At 43.0% G+C, this 22,737-nt stretch overlaps 1 protein-coding gene across 3 annotated transcripts in view; it reads left to right on the forward strand.

The window, feature by feature from the left end:
- The first annotated feature begins 2,751 nt into the window (after window positions 1–2,751).
- The window catches only part of tmpoa (thymopoietin a), a 36,413-nt gene continuing 16,427 nt past the window's right edge, over window positions 2,752–22,737 (forward strand). For 2 of the 3 annotated variants that reach the window (XM_017715396.2, XM_017715397.2), the window contains exons 1-4: window positions 2,752–3,109; window positions 15,770–15,887; window positions 19,352–19,501; window positions 22,531–22,664. In XM_017715396.2, coding sequence (XP_017570885.1) covers window positions 2,846–3,109; window positions 15,770–15,887; window positions 19,352–19,501; window positions 22,531–22,664 — 666 coding nt within the window. In that variant the 5' untranslated portion in view covers window positions 2,752–2,845. The remainder of the gene's footprint in view (window positions 3,110–15,769; window positions 15,888–19,351; window positions 19,502–22,530; window positions 22,665–22,737) is intronic. The other variant, XM_017715398.2, reaches the window with a different exon arrangement.

The following is a 22,737-nucleotide window of genomic DNA, read 5'->3' on the forward strand; positions in this document are numbered from 1 at the left end:
TTCAAAAATGGGCATAATAATGGGCAAATTTTTACAAAATAAAAATATTTCTCAGTTTCAAAATTTGATTTGTTGTATTTGTGGGATTTTCCTTTAAAAATGTGGTTTATTTGATTTGCATTTCATCACATCTTGTTTTTATTTACATTCTTCACAGCGTCCCAACTTTTTATGTTGCAGAATTAAGAGATTCTTTTAAACTATGCATATAAGTTTGACAATAAACACTATTCCTTTCCTCTCAAAATATGTATCCCCCTTTAATCACTGCTGTGCTCATTAAGCCCATTCTAAGCCGTGTTTAAAGCCACTCCAGAACTATTCCCGATTTCAACTTTGCTCCATTTCCACAGCAATCTCGATTAAAGGAAAAAGCGGACGCACTTTCTTTGCATTAATTGACATAATTGACGGCTGTATTTCAGTGTGAATGTTAACACAGAACCAAACATTGTGTTTTTTGACTACATAGCAGATAAGAGTCATAACTGAACTAATGTCAAAATGTTTTATTTTCACTGTGATCAATTGACCAGAAGAACCAAAACGCAGTGGAGGCAGAGTGAAGGCCAAAGGCTTAAAGGCTTAAAGGGGAATTCCACTGATTTTTCCAAATTTCTGTCATTCAGAAACATTCAAGTGTGAAATGGTTCAGATTTCTTTACAGTGGTGGTGATGGGAACCAGGGGTCGCCATGACTACAACACAAATATAGACCTTTTATTTACTGTCCTATCATTCTGACCACCTCCTTGTCCACTTTATCAGCTCCACTTACTGTATAGCTGCACTCTGTAGATCTACAGTTACAGACTGTAGTCCATCTGTTTCTCTGATACTCTGTTACCCTGTTCATCAGTGGTCAGGACCCCCATGGACCCTCACAGAGCAGGTACTGTTTGGGTGGTGGGTCATTCTCAGCACTGCAGTAACACTGATGTGGTGGTGGTGTGTTAGTGTGTGTTGTGCTGGTCTGAGTGGATCAGACACAGCAGTGCTGCTGGAGTTTTTAAACACCTCGTTGTCGCTGATGGACTGAGAATAGTCCAGCAACCAAAAATGTCCAGCCAGCAGCGTCCTGTGCCCACTGATGAAGGACTAGAGGATGACCAACACAAACTGTGCAGCAGCAGATGAGCTGTCGTCTCTGACTTTACACCTACAAGGTGGACCGACAAGGTAGGAGTGTCTAATAGAGTGGACAGTGAGTGGACATAGAGTTTAAAAACTCCAGCAGCACTGCTGTGTCTGATCCACTCAGACCAGCACAACACACACTAACACACCACCACCACGTCAGTGTTACTGCAGTGCTGAGAATGACCCACCACCCAAATACCTGCTCTGTGAGGGTCCATGGGGGTCCTGACCACTGAAGAACAGGGTAACAGAGTATCAGAGAAACAGATGGACTACAGTCTGTAACTGTAGAACTACAGATTGCAGCTATACAGTAAGTGGAGCTGGTAAAGTGGACAGTGAATGTAGAAACGAGGAGCTGGTCAGGATGATGATGGTTCTATATAGCACTCAAAACCGTCCGTCCGTTGTTACGATGTCAAGCTTGTGACAGTAGTAGAGCCCTTCTGGGTTGAATTAGAGGACCTATATAGAAAAGAGGTCTGAAGAACCGTTCCGTAATGCAAAGAACTGTAGGATATGAGCTCTTTAAAATGTGTAAGCACAGCATTACTGATAATGTAAGCTGTAATTGCCGTCCTGCTACAGTAAGGATTTTCAAGTCAGTGCAGAGTGTAGCTGTGTCCTTTTACTTTTGTCCATGATGTCGAAGGTTACCACACACAGTGTAGTTAACCATATGTCTACTTCACACATAATATTGCGATAATCCTTTATAAGGTAAGTGATACCTTTTTAATCCCACAAACGGGGAAATTCCACCTCCGCATTTAACCCATCCGTTACGTGAAACGCCACATACAGACTAGTGAACACACACACACTAGGGGGCAGTGAGCACACTTGCCCCGGAGCGGTGGGCAGCCCTATCCACGGCGCCCGGGGAGCAGTTGGGGGTTAGGTGTCTTGCTCAAGGACACCTCAGTCATGTGCTGTCGGCACTGGGGATCGAACCGGTGACCCTCCGGTTACAGGGCCAGACCCCCAACCTCCAGCCCACGACTGCCCCAATTATTAAAAGCATTTGCACTGTAAAGGGGAACATATTCTACAAAATTAAATGGCTGAGATGTAATCAGAGCCAATCAGAGCGGTTCGGTGTAGAACGCTCCGTTCTAGATAAACTTACTGAGTCAGAGCTGTTCACAGTGGTGGTGATAGGAACCAGACGTCTCCCTCTAAAAGCTCCTCACAGAAAGTTCCTATATGAAATGCTTATAACAGTTTTGTGATAAAGTTGTGTTTAAAATGTATTTTAATCCATTTATCGTAAAGGAATACAATAAAACTTTATTTTTTTTTAGGTTTTCAACTATTTTATCATCAACAACGCTCCATATAAAACTCAAAAGGCTCGTGTAGGTTCTCTGGTGGTTCTAGATGGTAAATAAAATGTGCAGGTGACGCCTGGTTCCTATCACCACCGCTGTAAAGACAGGAGAACCATTTCACACCAGACCCCTCAGAACGACCTCTGTTTACATCGCGAACATTTCAGCACGTAGACGTCTTTTAAAATTCGGCGGAGTTCCCCTTCAAGATTTGTATACTTTTCAGCCAATCAGAGCGCCCGTTCTTCCACCCCGAGCCAATAGCGTTGGCGCTCTTCTCGCGGCCGCTCCAGCCGAAGAGCTGATGCTCGGCTAATGACTGTTAGCCTGCTGGCAGCGAACGCCCCCGTTTCTCGGACCGAAGAGACGCAGACATGTCGGAGTTTCTGGCTGACCCGTCCGTCCTGACCAAAGACAAGCTGAAAAGCGCCCTGGTGGCCAATAACGTGGCCCTCCCGAACGGCGAGCAGAGGAAGGGCGTGTATGTGGAGCTGTACTTGAAAAATCTGACCTCTCAAAACAAGAAGAGCAGCGCGGCTCCGGCTCCGACTCCGACTCCGGCTCCGGACGCCTTCTCCTTCTCCAGCGACGAAGAGCTGCCGGCCCCGGTGGTCTCCAACAAGAGTCGCTCCGGCAGGGTGGGTGATTTTAACGAGGCTGAAGTCGGCTTCCTATTTCGACAGGTTGTTGTTGGAATTCTCCCGTTCCACCTTAAATGGCGCAGCAGTTGCATTACGGCGCCTGGGGACTGCCTGTGAGTCTGTTAATCGTTTTAAGGTGGAACGGGGAAATTCCAACACGAAGAAAAATGGTATATAAATATATTTTTAACTAGCTTGGCGGGCTTATCTGACACTCTGCCGGTGTCCGCGGGCTGTTATTTAAGCTGAAAAAAGCTAAAATCGGGTACATTAAGTTCAGAAAGTGGAAGTGCCGCCGTAGTGGATGTGTAGGTTAACGGTCGGCGCTCGTTTAAATTCGCCACAACTTCAGCAGCCGCGGCGAGTCCGGGTCCTTCAGAGCTCACGCGCGAAGTTCGGAGCCCCGCGGCCGATCCGCGTCGCCGCGGCGATGTCTGCCCTGAACCGCGGGGCTTCTGTGAGGCTGAGAGCTTTGAAACGGTGACGGACCGGCGGGCAGACTTCAGCGGTGAGCTTGACTAGTGGCCGCCCGTTTTCCCGCTTAAATAGTTCCCTTCACTCCGCTTTACTGCACAGCCATTTGTCTGGAGTCTGAGGAAGCCCATCCCCGCCACTAATAATAATAATAATAATAATGATTATTATTAAGTAGTGCAGCACCTAATTATTATTTTCATTCTTAAGTGAATTGCTTTGCCTTTATTTTGAGAGACTGCTGAGTTATTAGTTTGAGATACTGTCTCGTTGTTTTGAGATACTATTATTAGTTTGAGACACTGTCTCGTTGTTTTGAGATACTGTTATTAATTTGAGATACAGTCTCATTGTTTTGAGATGCTGAGTCATTAGTTTGAGGTACTGTCTTGTTGTTTTGAGATACTGAGTCATTAGTTTGAGATACAGTCTCATTGTTTTGAGATGCTGAATTATTAGTTTGAGACACTGTCTCGTTGTTTTGAGATACTGTTATTAATTTGAGATACAGTCTCATTGTTTTGAGATGCTGAGTCATTAGTTTGAGGTACTGTCTTGTTGTTTTGAGATACTGAGTCATTAATTTGAGATACAGTCTCATTGTTTTGAGATGCTGAATTATTAGTTTGAGATACTGTCTCGTTGTTTTGAGATGCTGAGTCATTAGTTTGAGATACTGTCTCGTTGTTTTCAGATACCATGATTAATTTGAGATTATTAGTTTCATTGTTTTGAGATACTATTATTAATTTGTTAATACTGAGATACTAAGTCATTAGTTTGAGATACTATTATTAGTTTGAGTTTCTTTGTTTTGAGATACCAAGTCTTTATTTTGAGATTATTTTGAGATACAGTATCATTGTTTTAAGATAGTAATAAATTTTTTTTTAGATACTATTATTAGTTTGAGATACTGTCTCATTGGTTTTTTAGATAATATGATTAATTTGAGATGCAGTCTAATTGTTTATTTTGAGGTACTTAGTCTTTATTTTGGGATTTATTTGAGATACGGCCTCATTGTTTTGAGATTATTTTGAGATAAAGTATCATTGTTTTAAGAGACTAATTCATTATTTTGAGATACTATGATTAATATGAGATACTGTGTCATTAATTTCAGATACTGTGTTTATTTTGTCATACTATTCATTTGAAATGAAATGCGCTCTGATTGTTGAGGTACTAAGTATTTTGAGATTTATTTGAGATACAGTCTCATTGTTTTGAGATACTTTGATTAATTTGAGAGGCTGAGTAATATTTTTGAGATACTGTCTCATTATTTTGCGATGCTAAGTCATTATTTGGAAATACTGTCATTAATTTGAGATGCCACATAATAATTTCGAGGTACTGTCTGATTTAAAAAGTTGCCATTTTTAGATGCTAAATCATTGTTTTTAGTTACCCTCATTTTATTAGATACACTATCTCATTATTTTGCAGCATTAAATAATTATTTAGAAATAACTTATTTTGAAATACTGTCATTAATTTGAGATGCCACATAATAGTTTTGAGGTGCTGTTTGATTAAGAAATTAAGTCATTTTTAGATGCCAAGTCATTATTTTTAGATACTCTCATCTCATTTTATTAGAGATACTATCTCATTGTTATGCAATACTAAATAATAATTTAAAAACAATCAGATTATTTTTGAAATTCCATATCATTATTCTGCAATATCTCATTATTTTGCCAATCCAAGTCATTATTTTTAATCTCTCATTTAACTTTAGATACTATCTCATTACTTTGCAATACTTAGTAATTATTTTGGAATCATGACTCATTATTTTGAAATACCGTATCAGTATTTTGAGATGCCAAGACATTTAGAAGTGCTCTAGTTATTTTGAGATACTGTCTCAATATTATTGATAGCCAAGTTGTTATATTTAAATACGATCATTAATTTGAGATGCCACATAACTACTTTGAGATACTATCTAATTAAGATGCTATGTCACTATTTTTAGGTTCCAGGTCTTCATTATTTGAGGCACTTTGAGATGCCGAGTCATTATTTTGAAACGCTGTCTTGTTATTATGACTTCGTAAGTCATGGTGAGATACTAAGTCATTATCTCATTGTTTGTTAAAACACGTCTTTATTTAAATTTTCATCTCAAAAACACAAAGTGTTTTAAAATGATGAGGGACCACCTCAAAGTAGTGAGGTGGTATTGTAATATAATGGCTTTGCCATTGAGTTAATGGGGGGAAAAGGTGCCTTTTATTATTATTTTAATTGGCGGGAATGGGTTTATGGATTTGCTCCAGCCAATCTAAATAGGAAGTTGTTATTCTTATCCACCTACTAATGTTCCTCTAATCTCGGTGTCCACTCATAACGTCCGTTACACAGCGTTTCTGCCGGAGTCGATTCAGATACGGTCCACTTTCTTCTATGAGCCTGTCGGACGCTCTGATGTAACAACTTGGAGAACTTTTGGGGAACTGAGAATTTTAGAACCGTTTCTCTGTCGGTTTCTGTTCCCGTTGCTTTCGCTCCTCGCCAACGGATTTAAATCAAATAGTGCGCTGAGATTTTCTCCTAGTGTTGTCACTGACTACTAATAAGGCTGTCAGGCCTTAAAGGAATGGTTCAGCGAAAAAATCACAGTTGCACAATTCCCCACTTACCTCGGATGATGTTGATTGGCAGAGAAACGTTTGAAGTCCAGATTTTGCTTCTTTAGTTTAGAAGTGGAGCGTGGAGGCTAACATTTCCTAACAAACACTAGAACTCAATAGTCACCCAAACGAGTGAGGCACGCCGTGCTCTAAACCAGGCACTGATTTTACGTTCCGTACTATGGACAGATTTCCCGGTTGGTCCACTAGGCTTGAAACTTTTTCCTTAGTCAGAATGCTGCCGAGGATAAACAAACATACCGTGCGCTTTTATAAAAGTACATCTTGATTGAGCAGCGTGTCAGATGTTGACCGTCTATCAGTCTGGACTAAGGAACGTCTGTATAACTCTATGAAAGGCCAGTGCGTTGGAGCTGTAGCACTTCCGTTTAGAAGTGGAGCGTCGAGGCCAACATTGCTAACAAACACTAGAACTCAGTAAGTCAGGCCTACCGTGCTCTAAACCTGAGGTTGGGACGTCCTAAGTCGAGACCTGGCTGCGGTTCGGCGGGTTGAGAGACGTTTTGGGGATGTAGGCTATTTTACAGAAATGATTTGAGCTGTTTGGGTGACTATTGGCGTCTAGTGTTTGTAGCCACTGCTCGACGCTCCAGTTGTGGGGTAGACGGAAAATTATTTGATGTTTTATCCGCTAAAATATTCCTTTAAATTCTAATGGGAAGAGGTTTGTTGGGCTTTGCTGGTCTTTTTGATAAAACGCTATCGCAGGTAAAGCTGGAAGCCTGTGGGAGTTGGAAGTGCTTGCTTATTGAAGTGAGGTCTGCTCTTCTGACCACTTTGACGTGGTTTTGCCCTTTGGGACACTTGTGCTTCACTCGTATCTCCAGCTTGGTGACCTGTTTGTTGGGAATTTGTATCCGGTGATGATATTTAAAGTCTGGGATAAAATGTAAATGCAGACCTCTTTTTTTTTTTTTTTTTTTTTTTTTTTTTTTTGGACATTTCTTTTTCCAAACACCTGCGCAAATTTCCTGGCAAAATTGAAAAATGAAATAAAATGAAATACCAATATTTATATTAATTTTAGTCGTTATTCTGGTTGTTCGTGGCCGTATCTAAAATGGAAAGCTGATGGAGAAAAGGAAATCCAAGCTTCGCTTTGGCTTTGGCTTTTCTACGTGAAATGCAGAATTTGTCCCAAAACTAAAATCAAAATGTGACGTTTACATTCTTCTTTTTCATAGCTACAGGCTGCATTTCTGACGAAATGAAAAAGAAAAAGTAAAATCGGTAAAACAGCAAAGTGACTGTGTTGATGCCGATCACAAGCATCAGAGTGAAAACGCAAATGCAAACGAACATCGGCGCCACCTGCTGGAGATTTACTTTTCATTTCCCACTTTGCTTTTTCGTTTTCAAACGGACCAACATACAAGTACCCAACACCACTCGCCAGACGTGTCGTCTGATCTTCAGAGTCGGACCAAATCAGACTGAGCCGTAAAACTGAGCCAATATCAGGTTCAGCTCAGTTTGGTCAGTTTGTCCAGATCAGTATTAATGTTGTTTTGTTCCAGCCGGTCTGTGAAGCTTCTTACAGCCCGTTTAGTTTGGCGAATGGTGTTGGGTTCATTTCTGGCTGATTCCAGGTTGTTCAGCTGTTCTTCTGTCTCAGCTGCCGACTGAAAAGCTGCTCAGTGGTGACGGCAGTTTGGGAATTTAGCGTTGTCTCGTCTTCAGAGTCGGACCGAATCGGCTGTCGGTCAGATGTGACCTTAACAGTGTCCGTTTTCTGTTTGTGGCAAAGTAAGAAATAAAATGTTCAGATGGCTCGAGCGCCTCCTACAGCTGTCAGAGTCGTTGCTTAGCAACGGCGTCTCAGCGGAGTGATAGTGTTTGTAAAAAAGCCGTGATGTTATGGTGAAATAACGGCACGGTTAGAACGCCTCTCAACCAATCAGCTCGCGTGGCCGGAACCGACTGTTGTATGAACTATATCATACTGCGCTGGGCTTTGTGACATCACAAAAACGGTTCAAAGCAAGCTGTTTTTGCAGCACAGTTTCTATTGATGGACTGTATGGACTAGAAAGTGAACGGTATGTTTTGAAACGTGGACTTTTACTGCAGAAAGAGCTGCAGAAGCGCGTTTCACCGAGATCGGGATCCTTTAGCCTTCGTCATTCCTCTGTGAGGACGTTCCGAATCTCGGACGAGCAAAGACGGTTATCCTATCTTCCTCCTGCTTTGTGCCGAGGGGTCAGCGGAGAGCTTCAGCGCAGGGCTGTTTTCATAGTGGGCTTGGTCGCTTTATTGAGGAAATAGTTGCTTGGGAGGAGGAATTTGGGCTCACGTTGCCAGATGTGCTCTTTTTCAGACCTTCAAAGGCTTGCGCTAGTGTTTATAGTGAGCTTAAAGGGATAGTCCTGCGTTTTTTCTGTTTACCCCTCCGCTGTTAACACCAGCTATAGTTCAGCCAGCATTGATCACATCTGTGTTAATGAGCCGATGTCGTTTCCCTCCTATGATCAGAGTTTATCTCCTTTTTATGCAGCGCCATGGGACCCTTTACCCACCCTGATGTGAGTCGGTGGGCTTCTGTGCTTTTAAATGCTGAGAGAGACTCTCCGAATAGGAAGAGGGGCGGAGTCTGAGCGCAGTATAAATACTCTGACTCAGAGTTTCAAGTTTATTTGTCATTTGCATGTCAGGAAATCTATGCATTGAAATGCTTGTGGTGAGGCTCAGATAATCACGCCACAGAAAGTAAATCAGTAAAAAAAATATATATATATATATATTTTATAGGGCGGCACGGTGGCGTGGTGGGTAGCGCTGTCGCCTCCCAGCAAGGTGGGCCTGGGTTTGATTCCCCGGCCGGGCAACCAGGGTCCTCTCTGTGTGGAGTTTGCATGTTCTCCCCATGTCTACGTGGGGTTCCTCCGGGTTCTCCGGTTTCCTCCCACAGTCCAAAGACATGCAATCAGGCTAATTGGACATGCTAAACTGCCCCTGGGTGTGAGTGACTGTCTGTGTCTGTCTGTCTGCCCTGCGATGGACTGGCGACCTGACCAGGGTGTATCCTGCCTTCCGCCCGATGACTGCTGGGATAGGCTCCAGCACCCCCCCCCGCGACCCTGACGGAGAAGCGGCTTAGAAAATGGATATATATATATATAATATTTAAATATACACAAAATATAGACAAAATATACATTTTAAAGTGACTTGAGTGACTCCCTGTCATTGTGCTTTAAAGTGGCTTAGTGTAAAAGCATTATTGTCCATATCAGAGATTCTATTATTATTATTATTATAATACTGACAGAGTGACTGAGTGAAATGGTAACTGGGGACGGACCGACAGCTTATTCAGAAGCCTGACAGCCTGTGGGTAGAACGTGTTCATTAACCGGGTTGTTCCAGCCTGGATGCTGCGGAATCTCCTGCTGATGGCCGGATGGTGAACAGGCCGTGTGCTGGGTGGCTGCTGGTGGCTCCACATGGTGGCGCTAATCAAATGAATACGGTAAGCCTGTGTGAAGATAAAGAAACTCGCAGGGGAGAAACAAGTCGGACAGGCACTGCCCTCTGACCTATTTTGGAGGATCTTATCTTCTTCAGTTAAGCAGATGTTGTGATGTACAGTATTGTCTTGCAATATATTGAGTATCGCAATATTATCGTGGGCAAAGTATCGTGTGACTCCCGCCCCTGTGACTCCCGCCCCTGTGACTCCCACCCCTAGTTCTGTATAGCAATTCATGGTTATTTTTCATGCAGAGACAAAGTTCTCTGGGCTCTGCTTTGCCTTGGACGGGTCCGTTTCTCGGCGCTGTCCACCTGGTCTGCAGTAGCTGTGGTCACTTCACTCACTTCAGTATTTAGTATTCTCAGTGATGCGTCAGTGCCGGTTGGGAAAACTGCGGTTTACTGCCGTAATGCCTGCTTATGTGCAGGAACAGATGTGGCACAGTGAGCCTGTGTTAACACTAACACAGAACCACAGTGACCGAGCGCCGTCTGGACTGGTGGTGTCAGAAACCCGCAGGCCTTGGCGCAGGTCATGAGTAGGGAATGTGCGCTTGTGTGGTAATCTTCGGAAACTGGGAATGATTTTGGACGGTAAACGCGGATTAAGCCTCGCGTGGGACTGTTCAGAGGACTCCACTCTGTTTATTATGAAGCACACAGCTTACTAAGGCATGGGAACAAGATAACTAAGAGAGAATTAAGGCCAATTAATCACGACTCTTTCGCTCCCATACCTTACTAAATTGTGGCCACAACTTGATTCTGATTCCTGTGCCTTAGTAAATCATGGCCATAAATTATCTTGTTTCCATGCCTTAAGGCCAAAACGTAATTGTCTCAGTCCTGCGCCTTACTCAAGTCAAGGCCACGAGTTAATTATCTGGTTCCTGTGGCTCACCAAGTCATGGCCACAAGTTAATTATCTGGTTCCTGTGGCTCACCAAGTCATGGCCACAAATTAATTATCTGGTTCCTGTGGCTCACCAAGTCATGGCCACAAGTTAATTATCTGGTTCCAGTGGCTCACCAAGCCATGGCCACAAGTTAATTATCTCAGTCCTGCGCCTTACCAAGTCGTGGCCACAGCTTAATTATCTGGTTCCTGCGCATTACTAAGTTGTGGCCGCAACTTATTTATCTCGGCCCTATCCCTTAGTAAGTCATGGCCACACATAATCTAGTTTCTGCACCTTACTAAGTTATGGCCACAACTTATCTCATTCCTGGGCCTCATTAAGTCGAGGCCAGAACTCGGTTATCTTCTTCTCACGCCTAACTGAGTCATGGCCACAGCTCCTCTCACTCCGGCACCTTACCAAAGTCCTGGATCCACTGCACGACTTCAGAGCCCTGACGGATCATTAGACTGGCGCGCTGATCCGGCCTGCGTCTGCGGGTTGTTATGGCTGTCTGAAATATTGGGGATCCACACTAAACGATTATGGATCAATATCTACTCCGCATTTCAGCTGCTGCTGAGCCAAACGGGCCTCGCCGAAGAACCTCCCGCAAACTTGTGTGAACTAGGAGGCGCAGATAAACAAACCTGGAGCTGCTGCTGCCGTTTGGGAAGCTTACAGCAGGCAAACCTGTTTAAACGAGGGTCAGGTTTAAAAACGTGGTCAGTTTGTGTTTCTTTAGTTTTATATGTGCGTAAACTTGATCCGACCTAAATCCGACCTGAGCCACTTTCATATGTGGTCCTAGATCGGATTCGTGTCCGATTTGTGGTCGTGAGACCATAATGTGACGCTCAGATCGGAATTCATGTGCTTTTTGATCATTCAGCGTTACCATGGCAACAGCGCCGAACAGACGTTAAAATCCTGTAAACGGTGGAAAAGCAGCTCATCTCACCTTCTTCTCCTCCGTCTGGCTCTAATAATGAAGCTGAGAGCTGATCGGAGTTAATGATCTTCTCAACGAAGCTCGTTCTGCTCGTTAGTTTGTGCTGATGATGCAGTGATTCAGTCACGTGATGTCACTGAGTAGGAGGAGCTCATGAGGGTCATTTCAGGCTGGTTCAACACATTAATGACCGATTTGAGTCACTGACCTAAACCAGTGTGAACCATCGAATCAGAGAGATCGGATCTGAGCAACGAGGCCTGAGCCAAACATCTGCAGACTAGAGCCGACCTGCTCAGACTCCTAACACCGAGCCCTCAGCCCTCTGTTTTGCACGCTCATGTCTAGGGGTGGGTGTCCCGAATCTTGTTGAGATACAGGGATGGGGTGAAGTGTTTGAGCAACCAAAGGAACCCACAAATGTGAGAATTTTCTCTGATTAAACGGTGACCATCGTCATTTTTTAATGTCGTTTGTGTGTCATGGTCGTTTTCTTCGTAACGATGATGAGAAATCGCTAATGTCTCGATAGCTACCAGGCTAACTTTCCTGTTCCACCTTAAATAGCCCAGCAGTTCTGACACCTGAAGGGCCAGAATGTAACTGCTGTGTCGTTTAAGGTGGAACGGGAAGATTCGAACAAGAACCTGGTGAACATCTGACTTCAGCTTCATATCACTGAAGAATTAGGGGGGGGGTGATAATAAATAACTGCCCCCCTCTTTGAAGGCGTCTGATCCCTAAATGTGACTAAAGCCCAGCAGTGAGGAGCTGAACTTTCCCCTCCTCTGCTGTCCCTGCAGACGGGCAGGGTCGCCTACAGAGCGGCGCTAGTAGCTGTTAATGAAGTGATGCTCTTTTATTTAAACACTTGCCTCCACACTCTGAGGTTGTGGCTAGACGCCTGAAGAAAGGTGGTGGGTGTTGTTTTATATTATTATTATTGCCCCCCCCCCCCCCTTTTTTTTTATCTCTTGGAATCTGCTATTACGAAATTTCCTCTTTGAATGGGCGTCGTTCCAGTTCCCCTCTGAAGGCCTCATGGCTTTGCTAAAGCACTCCTATCCAGTGAGGACCGTCTGAGACAAATAACTCCGCTCCCTCCGTCCCCCCCACCCCACCCCCCCCCCTCTACACACATGCATAACACGCACATGCATGCCCACCGCCTTCCCCCTCGCACTGTTTTTCTGCCTCAGCTCAATCACATGTTTTCGTTTTTGTGGAGCGAGCGATGGCGGCGCTCCAGGGGAATGTGGCTGGACTGCAGTATTCCTGCTCTATCCCCCTCCGAAACGCAGTTAAACACACTCCCAGCCCCAGTGACTCGGTTATTCTGGAATTTTCTTGCATCTTTTGTGTGGAGCTGCAAGCGAACCTCATGTCATGTGTGCTAAATGACTTAACACATCCTCTACAGGGAACCTACTTCAACTTTCAGTGGCTTTTTTTTTTTTAGAGTATAAGTTTTTTATTGCAGGAGTTTTATCCTTTCTAATATGGTACATTCAGCAAGTCACTGTAATTGTGCAATAAAATGCCCAAGCGTATGCTCTCTGTGGAGGATCTGCGCTTATTTTGACTTACAAAGTCAATAAAACATATTTTCTTTGCATATGTTATTTTTCAGTTTTTGACACAAATCGAAAAGGCCTGTCGCTCTTCATGTTGTGTGTTAACGTTGTGATGACTGGACCAAAAGAAACGGCCCAAAATGACTTTGAAAAAATTCTGGTTCCATTGACTTGCATTAAAAGTGAAGTAGGTTTTTTCCTTCTCCTGTAAAGTTACCATTTCAGAGATGTGAGGTTTTCCTCTGACAACAGCGATGTACGTCCATACATGTATAGATGCCCTCACATCTGTGCCTACATACTCCCCCAACACACTCATTGTGTATTCTATAGCAGTAGCAGCTCCATCATAACCACTGGCCATATTCTCACCATATTCCTGTCACAACTTCACCATTTACACCGTCTGAAAACGCCTGCTTTATAAGCCGTGGCCCAATGAAGCCGTGGCCCAATGAAGCCGTGGCCCAATGAAGCCGTGGCCCAATGAAGCATGTTACACGAGCCCATTTGTGGAGAAACGCTTTCTAAAATGTAGATTAGTGATGCTGTTTGGTGTTCGGCTGGACTGCAGCGCTGGGAACGCTGCTGTGGCCTTTCTGTACTCTTGGATTTCATGTGTTGAGGCTGCAGCTCGCGAGCCGCTGGATCCGAGGCTGCCCAGGCATCCAATCACCTGTTTAAGATCCTGGCATTTCGGCATTCGCGGCTTGTCGGCAGCAGCTGCTCAGCCGGGCGACGTGTGTCTGCGCACTGTATGTGCGTGTTCTACACTCGTACCACAAGATGGTTCTTCAAGGAGAACCGTAAACACTCAAACAACCCTTCGCATGATTAAAGAGCACTTTGCATTGCAAAAGGGTTCTTCACATGAATGGACAAAGTGCTTTGGCTGGTTCCATATAGAACCTTTTCGTGAAGGGTTCTATGCATCACCAAAAAGGGTTCTTCTGTTGTTACAAGCTTGTCATCGAAAAAAAAAACTTCTTGGTGAGATGTAGAACCCCTTTTTTTGCAGCGAAGCCTTTAATAATGCAAAGGGTTCTTTGGGTGTTTATGGTTCTATATAGAGCTGTTTTCTAAACTCGACTTTTTTTTTCCCCCTCTTATATAGAACCATATGCAACGCGTTATCCGTCAATCTATGCAAACTATGAGTTCAGTGAAAAATAGAAATTGTGCACAGTGTGTTTATTTGCTGAACTGAGCTGAAGTTATGGCAAAACTTAATATTATATACTTTAAAATAAATGAAATTGTGCACAAATACTGAGAAAATTGTCGTTTAATTGTGTTCTCTGTAGAGAACTTGTGAACTTATTGTCACATAGAAGATGTCGTTTAGCTGGGGGTATTCAAACCTTTAGAAAAACAAAATTCTGTGTTTCTTTTGACGACAGACCAATGGGATATAAAAATCTTGGTCATGTTATTGTTGAAGTCCTGCCAGTCCCAAGTCCTGTTTCAGCTATTAGATCTGTTAGACCAGGTGTCGGCATCAGGCGTCTCCGGAGCTGCATGCAGCTCTTCTACTGCCCTGTTGTGGCTCCACAGCTGAATCAGATCAGTAGGTAATAATAAAATAATCCTCCTCTACAGTAAAATAAAGCTCTGCTGATCCTTCAACACAGTTTAACAGTAAATGGTCTTAAACGCTGGAGTTAATGTAGAACTGCTGATTCACCCTTTAACCCTGAAGATCAGCGCAGACGGCTGGTCACCATAGCAACACAGACAACAGTCTCGCCCAGCTAGTAGCTACGAAACGGCAAAGAGAGAGATTTAAGACGGACATCGATAATCTGGAGACGAATGGACTGATTAGTGTTTATAGTCACTCCAGCTGGTTTCCTGATATGTTTAATCTGCGAAGAGCAGCTGACAAGCTCAAGTCGGCTTCACGTCACCTGGTTCAGATTTTCCCGTTCCACCTTAACTGGTGCAGCAGATACATTCTGGCATCTCGGGCACCGTTTAAGATGGAACAGGTGCAATCAGTTGTTGAGAGACAATCGACAAAATATTCCACTTTTGAGGAAAAGTTTCCTGCTGGAGAAGCAATAACTGAGCTAAAGCTTAAAGCAGGACAATGCAAGTCTGTGTTTTTGTTCATATCGTTGCTGTCAGAAGAAAACCTTGTATCTCCGTTTTTAGAATTGTTCAGTTTTTGACATAATTTGAAAGTGTCTGTTACTCTTTACATTGTTTGTAAATTTTGTGATGAGTGGCCTAAGAGAAATGACCTAAAATGACATGGGAAAAATTCTGGTTCCATTGACTTGCATTGAAAGTGAAGCATGTTTTTTCCTTCTCCTGTAAAGTTACTATTTTGGAGATACAAGGTTTTCTTCCGACAGCAGCGATATTTTTTATTTTTTTAGCCTATATTAGCACATTTGCACATACTGAGACGCCAAGATGGTAAAACTTTACTTCAGTAAAATGTTGCAGCTCCAAAGTGGTTTGATTTTTATTTATTTATTTGTTTGTTTGTTTATTTGTTTGTTTGTTTGTTTATTGACCCCGTAGTTGGAATAACTGATTGCCGTTTTAGCAGAACAGCTCAGATGGTGTATTCTGAATTGACCTGTCAATCATATCTGTTCTTTTTTCCTCTAAAGAAAGCCACCAGGAAGACGGACAGAGTCCGGCCAGAGGAGATCGACGTTACAGAACTCACCAATGAAGGTCTGAAAGACCAACTTCTGAAGTATGGCATCAACGCTGGACCCATTGTAGGTAAGCCAGTTGTCCACTTTTGGGCCTGCAGATGTTTTTACAAGCTAAGCTGTTTCATGTGTGACGCTCCCTCAAGCGTCTTTGACCACCTGCTTGCTTTGCTGTTCGCAGCAGCTCAAGGAAAGAAAACATGAAACCATCTGTAGAGAGTTTGGAGAAAGTGTCTGAACCTCACGTAGAAGTAGACACAGTTTTTATTTACAAACAAATTCCTGATCCATGCATTTCTACAGTAACAGTTGAATCAAACTGCAGAGATTTTTACAGCTGGAACATCAGCACAGCACTCCCCCACCCCAAAGAGGTGATTGAAGTTTTATCAGCTTGTTTTAAGTGTACTCAAACGTCAACACGTGGTTGGCGACTATATATTAACAACTCGAACCTTAATTACAGCTGTGTGGCTGGTTCATACCACTGAATCGTGAGTAAGATGGGTGCCTGGACAGTGCAGAAAGGGTATAACTGATGCTTGGGCTGCACAATTAGTCATGTTTTTATAGTGACGACGAAATAAATGTTTGAATGAGCCTGTTTTTTAAGGGAATCCAATTACATTATGCACACACACAGTGTGCGAGTGACTTCACCACTCTTCTATAGAGCCAATCACTAAACACAAAACATGCTTGAACTACTCTATCCTTAACTACTACCCCACGAAAGTGTCGAGACCGATACTGTTAAGGGGTATTGGCCCAGAACCATGCTCATTTACTCATAAAAACACTACATACACTACACTGGACACCGACATCCAATACCACCTGGTTTCCAAGTGACATGAGCATTAGTGTGGCAGCATAAACTAGGAACAGATGACTCAAGCTGGCTCTGAACGAGGGTCTGCTCATACAACAAAGTGTCGCTGATGCTGTGGCCGTTGGGCTCGGACGAGAGACGGACGAGAATCAAAACTATGAAACATACTTTACTCACAGCATTGGACTCGGCAAGTACTGAAAATCGTCTGAAAAAACTGGTACAGGTGTTTACTAATGTATTAAAACGCTTTAAGGAAGATGACCATTCCTAATCCCAGAGTTATGTGAAGCAGTAATGACTGTCACAACAAACCTGCATCACCATAAGAAGCTTTCTAGAGAATTTTATATATGTAAAATGTTAATGTTTTTGTAGCTCTATACTACTAAAAAAAAAAAGAATTGTTTTTTATAGGCTCAAAAAGAAGTGCAGGAATATGTGCTTGCGGTTCTAAGTAGCGATTAGTATTTATTTATTATTATTTTGTTAATTTTGTCATTTTTTTTGTGCTTTTTGCTTAAAAGCCCAGTGAGTTTGAGACTGTGATTGCTGCACATGCGCATATTTAATCAGAATTCATCTCTTCTCATAACGCCATCGTGATTCCAACAATTTAATGGAACAGTGCATTTTGTGAACCTACCATGCAGCCCTAATGGACGCTGTGTGTCCTGATTAGTGATGCGCCGCTATGAGGACTGAAATAGTCTAAAATAGTCTGTTATCAGTTTATCAGCACAGTTTGTGCTGAGCTGCAGCTCTTTCTCTCGCTCAAGCTGGAGCTGTTTAAATGGCCTTAAATGGGGTGGGTGTGTGTGAGTGTGTGTGGGTGTATGTGTGCGAGTGTGTGCGAGTGTGTGCGAGTGTGTGCGAGTGTGTGCGAGTGTGTGCGAGTGTGTGCGAGTGTGTGCGAGTGTGTGCGAGTGTGTGCGAGTGTGTGCGAGTGTGTGCGAGTGTGGGTGTGTGTGGGTGTGTGTGGGTGTGTGTGGGTGTGTGTGGGTGTGTGTGGGTGTGTGTGGGTGTGTGTGGGTGTGTGTGGGTGTGTGTGGGTGTGTGTGGGTGTGTGTGCGTGGGTGTATGTGTGTGTATGTGTGTGTATGTGTGTGAGTGTGTGTGGGTGTGTGTATGTGTGTTCTTTGGTGCAGTGACATTAATATCTTACTTACTGTTCAGACTTTAAATATCCAGACATGATTTTTGCTGTAATTCTTCTCTGATAATTGCTGTTGGAGTGATTAATATTTTAGTGTTGGGTTTGTTTATTTATGAATAGTACAGCTCAGTAATTTTACCTCGTTATTATTGACGCACATTATTACAATAGATGCTGAATGTCTGTCTGTGCTTGAATGTGTATAAATACACGCTCACCAGCCACTTTATTAGGTTCAGTTGCTTGTTAACACAAATAGCTAATCAGCCAATCACACGGCCGCAGCTCACTGCATTTAGGCGTGTAGAGGTGGTCAAGACAACTTGCTGAAGTGCAGACCGAGCATCAGAACGGGGAAGAAAGGGGATTTAAGGGACTTTGAACGTGGCGTGGTTGTTGGAGCCAGACGGGCTGGTCTGAGTATTTCAGAAACTGCTGATCTGCTGGGATTTTCACGCTCAACCATCTCTAGGGTTCACAGAGAACGGTCCGAAAAAGAGGAAATATCCAGTGAGCGGTCAGTTGTGTGGATGAAAATGCCTTGTTGATGTGAGAGGTCAGAGGAGAATGGGCAGACTGGTTCCAGATGATAGAAAGGCAACAGGAGCTCAAATAACCAACCAGAATCTCTGAGGAACGTTTCCAACACCTTGTTGAAAGTGTGACACGAAGAATTAAGACAGTTCTGAAGGCAAAAGGGGGTCCAGCCTTTTACTAGCAAGGGGTACCTAATAAAGTGGCCGGTGAGTGTGTATACTGTGTGCCATTTATTTTTATTTTGTTTGTTTTATTTGTCTTGCTTGTGAGGTGTCATGATTTTTGTCTCATTTGTTTGCCTTGTGTACTAGATATCAGTCATGAAATTAAGAAAAGAGAAAGGGGGGGGATTTATTTATTTACTTTCCTCTTTTTTCCCCATTTCTTCATTTCTTTTGGGATATGTTTATATTACTACATTCACATTACCAGGCTGAAGTGGCGAAATGTGCTAATGTGACTCAGATCTGATGTTTTTAGTGCCGCTTTCATATGTGGTCCTAGATCGGATACGTATCCGATTTGTGGCCGTGTGACCTCAATGAGACGCTCAGATCGGAATTCGTCTGCTTTTTGCCTGCTGCGCATGCGCCGTCATTCAGCGTTACCATGGCAACAGCGCCAAACGGACGTTAAAGCCTGTAAACGGTGGAAAAGCAGCTCATCTCACCTTTTTCTCCTCCGTCTGGCTCTAATAACGAAGCCGAGAGCTGATCAGAGTTAATGATCTTCTCAGCGAAGCTCGTTCTGCTCGTTAGTTTGTGCTGATGATGCAGTGATTCAGTCACGTGACGTTACTGAGGAGGAGGAGCTCATGAGGGTCAGTTCAGGAGCCGGTTCACCACATTAATGACCGATCTGAGTCACTGACCTAAACGAGTGGGAGCCGTCGAGTCAGAGAGATCGGATCTGAGCAACGAGGCCTGCACTGTGAACGTAAACTATGACTTGTATTAAATTATTCGTCTGATTTTGTTTGTTTATGTAATTTTTTATTCTGAATTTCCAGTATCCACGCGAAAGGTGTATGAGAAGAAGCTCCAGAAGTTACTAGACCTGGGCCCACCTGAGGCAGTTATATCCCTCTCCGAACCTGCTCGAACTGACAGCAGCCAGAACGGCAACACTGACTCAGACCAATACAGCGATAAGGAGGAAGGTAACGACACACTGGCTGTACTCTTGTGCATCTGCGGGTCATTAAAAATGGCTAAAAATGAATTGAATGAATTTCAGAAGCCTTCCCCAAGGCCTAAAAGATGGAACATTGAGTTTGTTTACATGCACTCAGTCCGATCGTAATCGGATTTCTGCAGTTATCGGACTATTCATATGGTCATGTAAACAGCACACTGATTTCTTAGATCGGAGTAAAGTCTAGAAATCCAATTAAGGAATCTGATAAAGAGGCTGGAATTTAGCTCAGTTATCAGATTTCTCAGTGCTGTGAGCTCTCACTCTGATTTCTTTCGGGTTTCTCAGTCAGAGCATGTGCTAAAACAGACAGAGGTACTGGAAATAAGTGAGCGGCGTCGCCACGAGACGCTGGAAAACACTTGTGGAGCGACACTCAAACCGACTACATGTTTGACGAAATGAAGGATTTAAATATTCTTAGTCTTCTAGATCAGGGCTCTTCAGTAAGGTCCGGTTAGAGAACATGTCCTCAAGCGAAGGTCCAGAACATCATAATGTCTCCCTTGCGTCGTGACTCCGTGCCGTATGCTGTTTACTGAAGTAGCCGAGTGGGAATATCAACATCTTATACAGTCGACAGCTGAACATCAGATCAAATAAAGTCCAGTTCGGTCAGATTTCAACAACATTTACTGAACATCAGATCAAATAAAGTCCAGTTCGGTCAGATTTCACCAACATTTACTGAACATCAGATCAAATAAAGGCCAGTTCGGTCAGATTTCAACAACATTTACTGAACATCAGATCAAATAAAGGCCAGTTCGGTCAGATTTCAACAACATTTACTGAACATCAGATCAAATAAAGGCCAGTTCGGTCAGATTTCAACAACATTTACTGAACATCAGATCAAATAAAGGCCAGTTCGGTCAGATTTCAACAACATTTACTGAACATCAGATCAAATAAAGGCCAGTTCGGTCAGATTTCAACAACATTTACTGAACATCAGATCAAATAAAGGCCAGTTCGGTCAGATTTCAACAACATTTACTGAACATCAGATCAAATAAAGGCCAGTTCGGTCAGATTTCAACAACATTTACTGAACATCAGATCAAATAAAGGCCAGTTCGGTCAGATTTCAACAACATTTACTGAACATCAGATCAAATAAAGGCCAGTTCGGTCAGATTTCAACAACATTTACTGAACATCAGATCAAATAAAGGCCAGTTCGGTCAGATTTCAACAACATTTACTGAACATCAGATCAAATAAAGGCCAGTTCGGTCAGATTTCAACAACATTTACTGAACATCAGATCAAATAAAGGCCAGTTCGGTCAGATTTCAACAACATTTACTGAACATCAGATCAAATAAAGGCCAGTTCGGTCAGATTTCAACAACATTTACTGCACATCAGATCAAATAAAGGCCAGTTCGGTCAGATTTCAACAACATTTCCTGAAAATCAGATCAAAAAAAGGCCAGTTCGGTCAGATTTCAACAACATTTACTGAACATCAGATCAAATAAAGGCCAGTTCGGTCAGATTTCAACAACATTTACTGAACATCAGATCAAATAAAGGCCAGTTCGGTCAGATTTCATCAACATTTACTGAACATCAGTTCAAATAAAGGCCAGTTCGGTCAGATTTCAACAACATTTACTGAACATCAGATCAAATAAAGGCCAGTTCGGTCAGATTTCAACAACATTTACTGAACATCAGATCAAATAAAGGCCAGTTCGGTCAGATTTCAACAACATTTACTGAACATCAGATCAAATAAAGGCCAGTTCGGTCAGATTTCAACAACATTTACTGAACATCAGATCAAATAAAGGCCAGTTCGGTCAGATTTCAACAACATTTACTGAACATCAGATCAAATAAAGGCCAGTTCGGTCAGATTTCAACAACATTTACTGCACATCAGATCAAATAAAGGCCAGTTCGGTCAGATTTCAACAACATTTACTGAACATCAGATCAAATAAAGGCCAGTTCGGTCAGATTTCAACAACATTTACTGAACATCAGATCAAATAAAGGCCAGTTCGGTCAGATTTCAACAACATTTACTGCACATCAGATCAAATAAAGGCCAGTTCGGTCAGATTTCACCAACATTTACTGCCAGTTTTCTCTTTCCCTCTGACTCACTTTCTTCTCTGACTGCTGTTTCTCTCCTCGTCCTGCCCCTGTGCAGCGTCACTCACTCGAGTCTCGGTGCTCATCGCAATGCACAGATCTGATTGGCTGAGTAGCATCACGTGTGAGATTCACAACACATGTGATTTGTCTGAGTCTCCCGGCCGCTAAATCGGTACCATAAAGGCTAGACAAGCTACACCGATTGAAATAAAATAAGCCTCCTTAGTTTATAGGTTGTAGGTCCAGGTCCGCATAGGACAGCGTCTGGTTCTGGCCTGTCAGTGACCCCTGTTCTAGATGATGCACGTTCATATTTTCGTGGATTTTCCTGTGTTTAAGAAAACAAGCCGCGACATAAAGTTTGTGTTACGTTACGTTTATGCCACGTTGCCTTCTGTGAGTTTATTGGTCGTTTGTAAAGCTAAAACCTGATTACTGATTTACTCATGTAGACCCGGAGTTTCCTGCTATCGGATTCCCCAAGTGCATGTAAACGTGTTGATCAGGTTACTGACAATCTGGTTTTCTGCAGTTATGGGATTATTGAGTGAGTGCATGTAAACACACTCATTGTTATACCACTGGATACAGTATCTGATGTATTTATGCACAAGTTTATTTAAACAGACGTTTTACCGCCCGTTGAGGTGTCTACTGTGCACACAAAACTGTTGCTATCTTAGTTGAGCTGACTGAATTCCTTATTCTTGATTTGCATTCCAGTATTTTAAAGTGTCCTATTTAATTTGCCTAAACCGGCAGATACTGTGGATTATAGCAAACTAGTCTAGAAGTGTATTGTAAGCTTAATGAAATGTCGCTTGAAGCCGAGTTCAGATAAATGGCAAACACACTGAGCTGAATGTTGTCATTGTTGGTCAGAAACACCAACAGCTGTCCCAGAGCCTGAACCTGAGCCTGAACCCGAGCCAGACCCAGTCCCAGTGGTGGAGAGGCCATTGAGGAGCAGAGGAAAAACACCAGTCACCACCAGAACACGCAGTGGCCAGCACAAGGTGAGGAAGGAAAAACACCCAACCGCACTTTCTCGCAGTTTCGCTTAGTCTGAACTCTCTGTAATCTCCTACT

Source organism: Pygocentrus nattereri, chromosome 1 (assembly GCF_015220715.1).
Source record: "Pygocentrus nattereri isolate fPygNat1 chromosome 1, fPygNat1.pri, whole genome shotgun sequence".
NCBI lineage: Eukaryota > Metazoa > Chordata > Actinopteri > Characiformes > Serrasalmidae > Pygocentrus > Pygocentrus nattereri.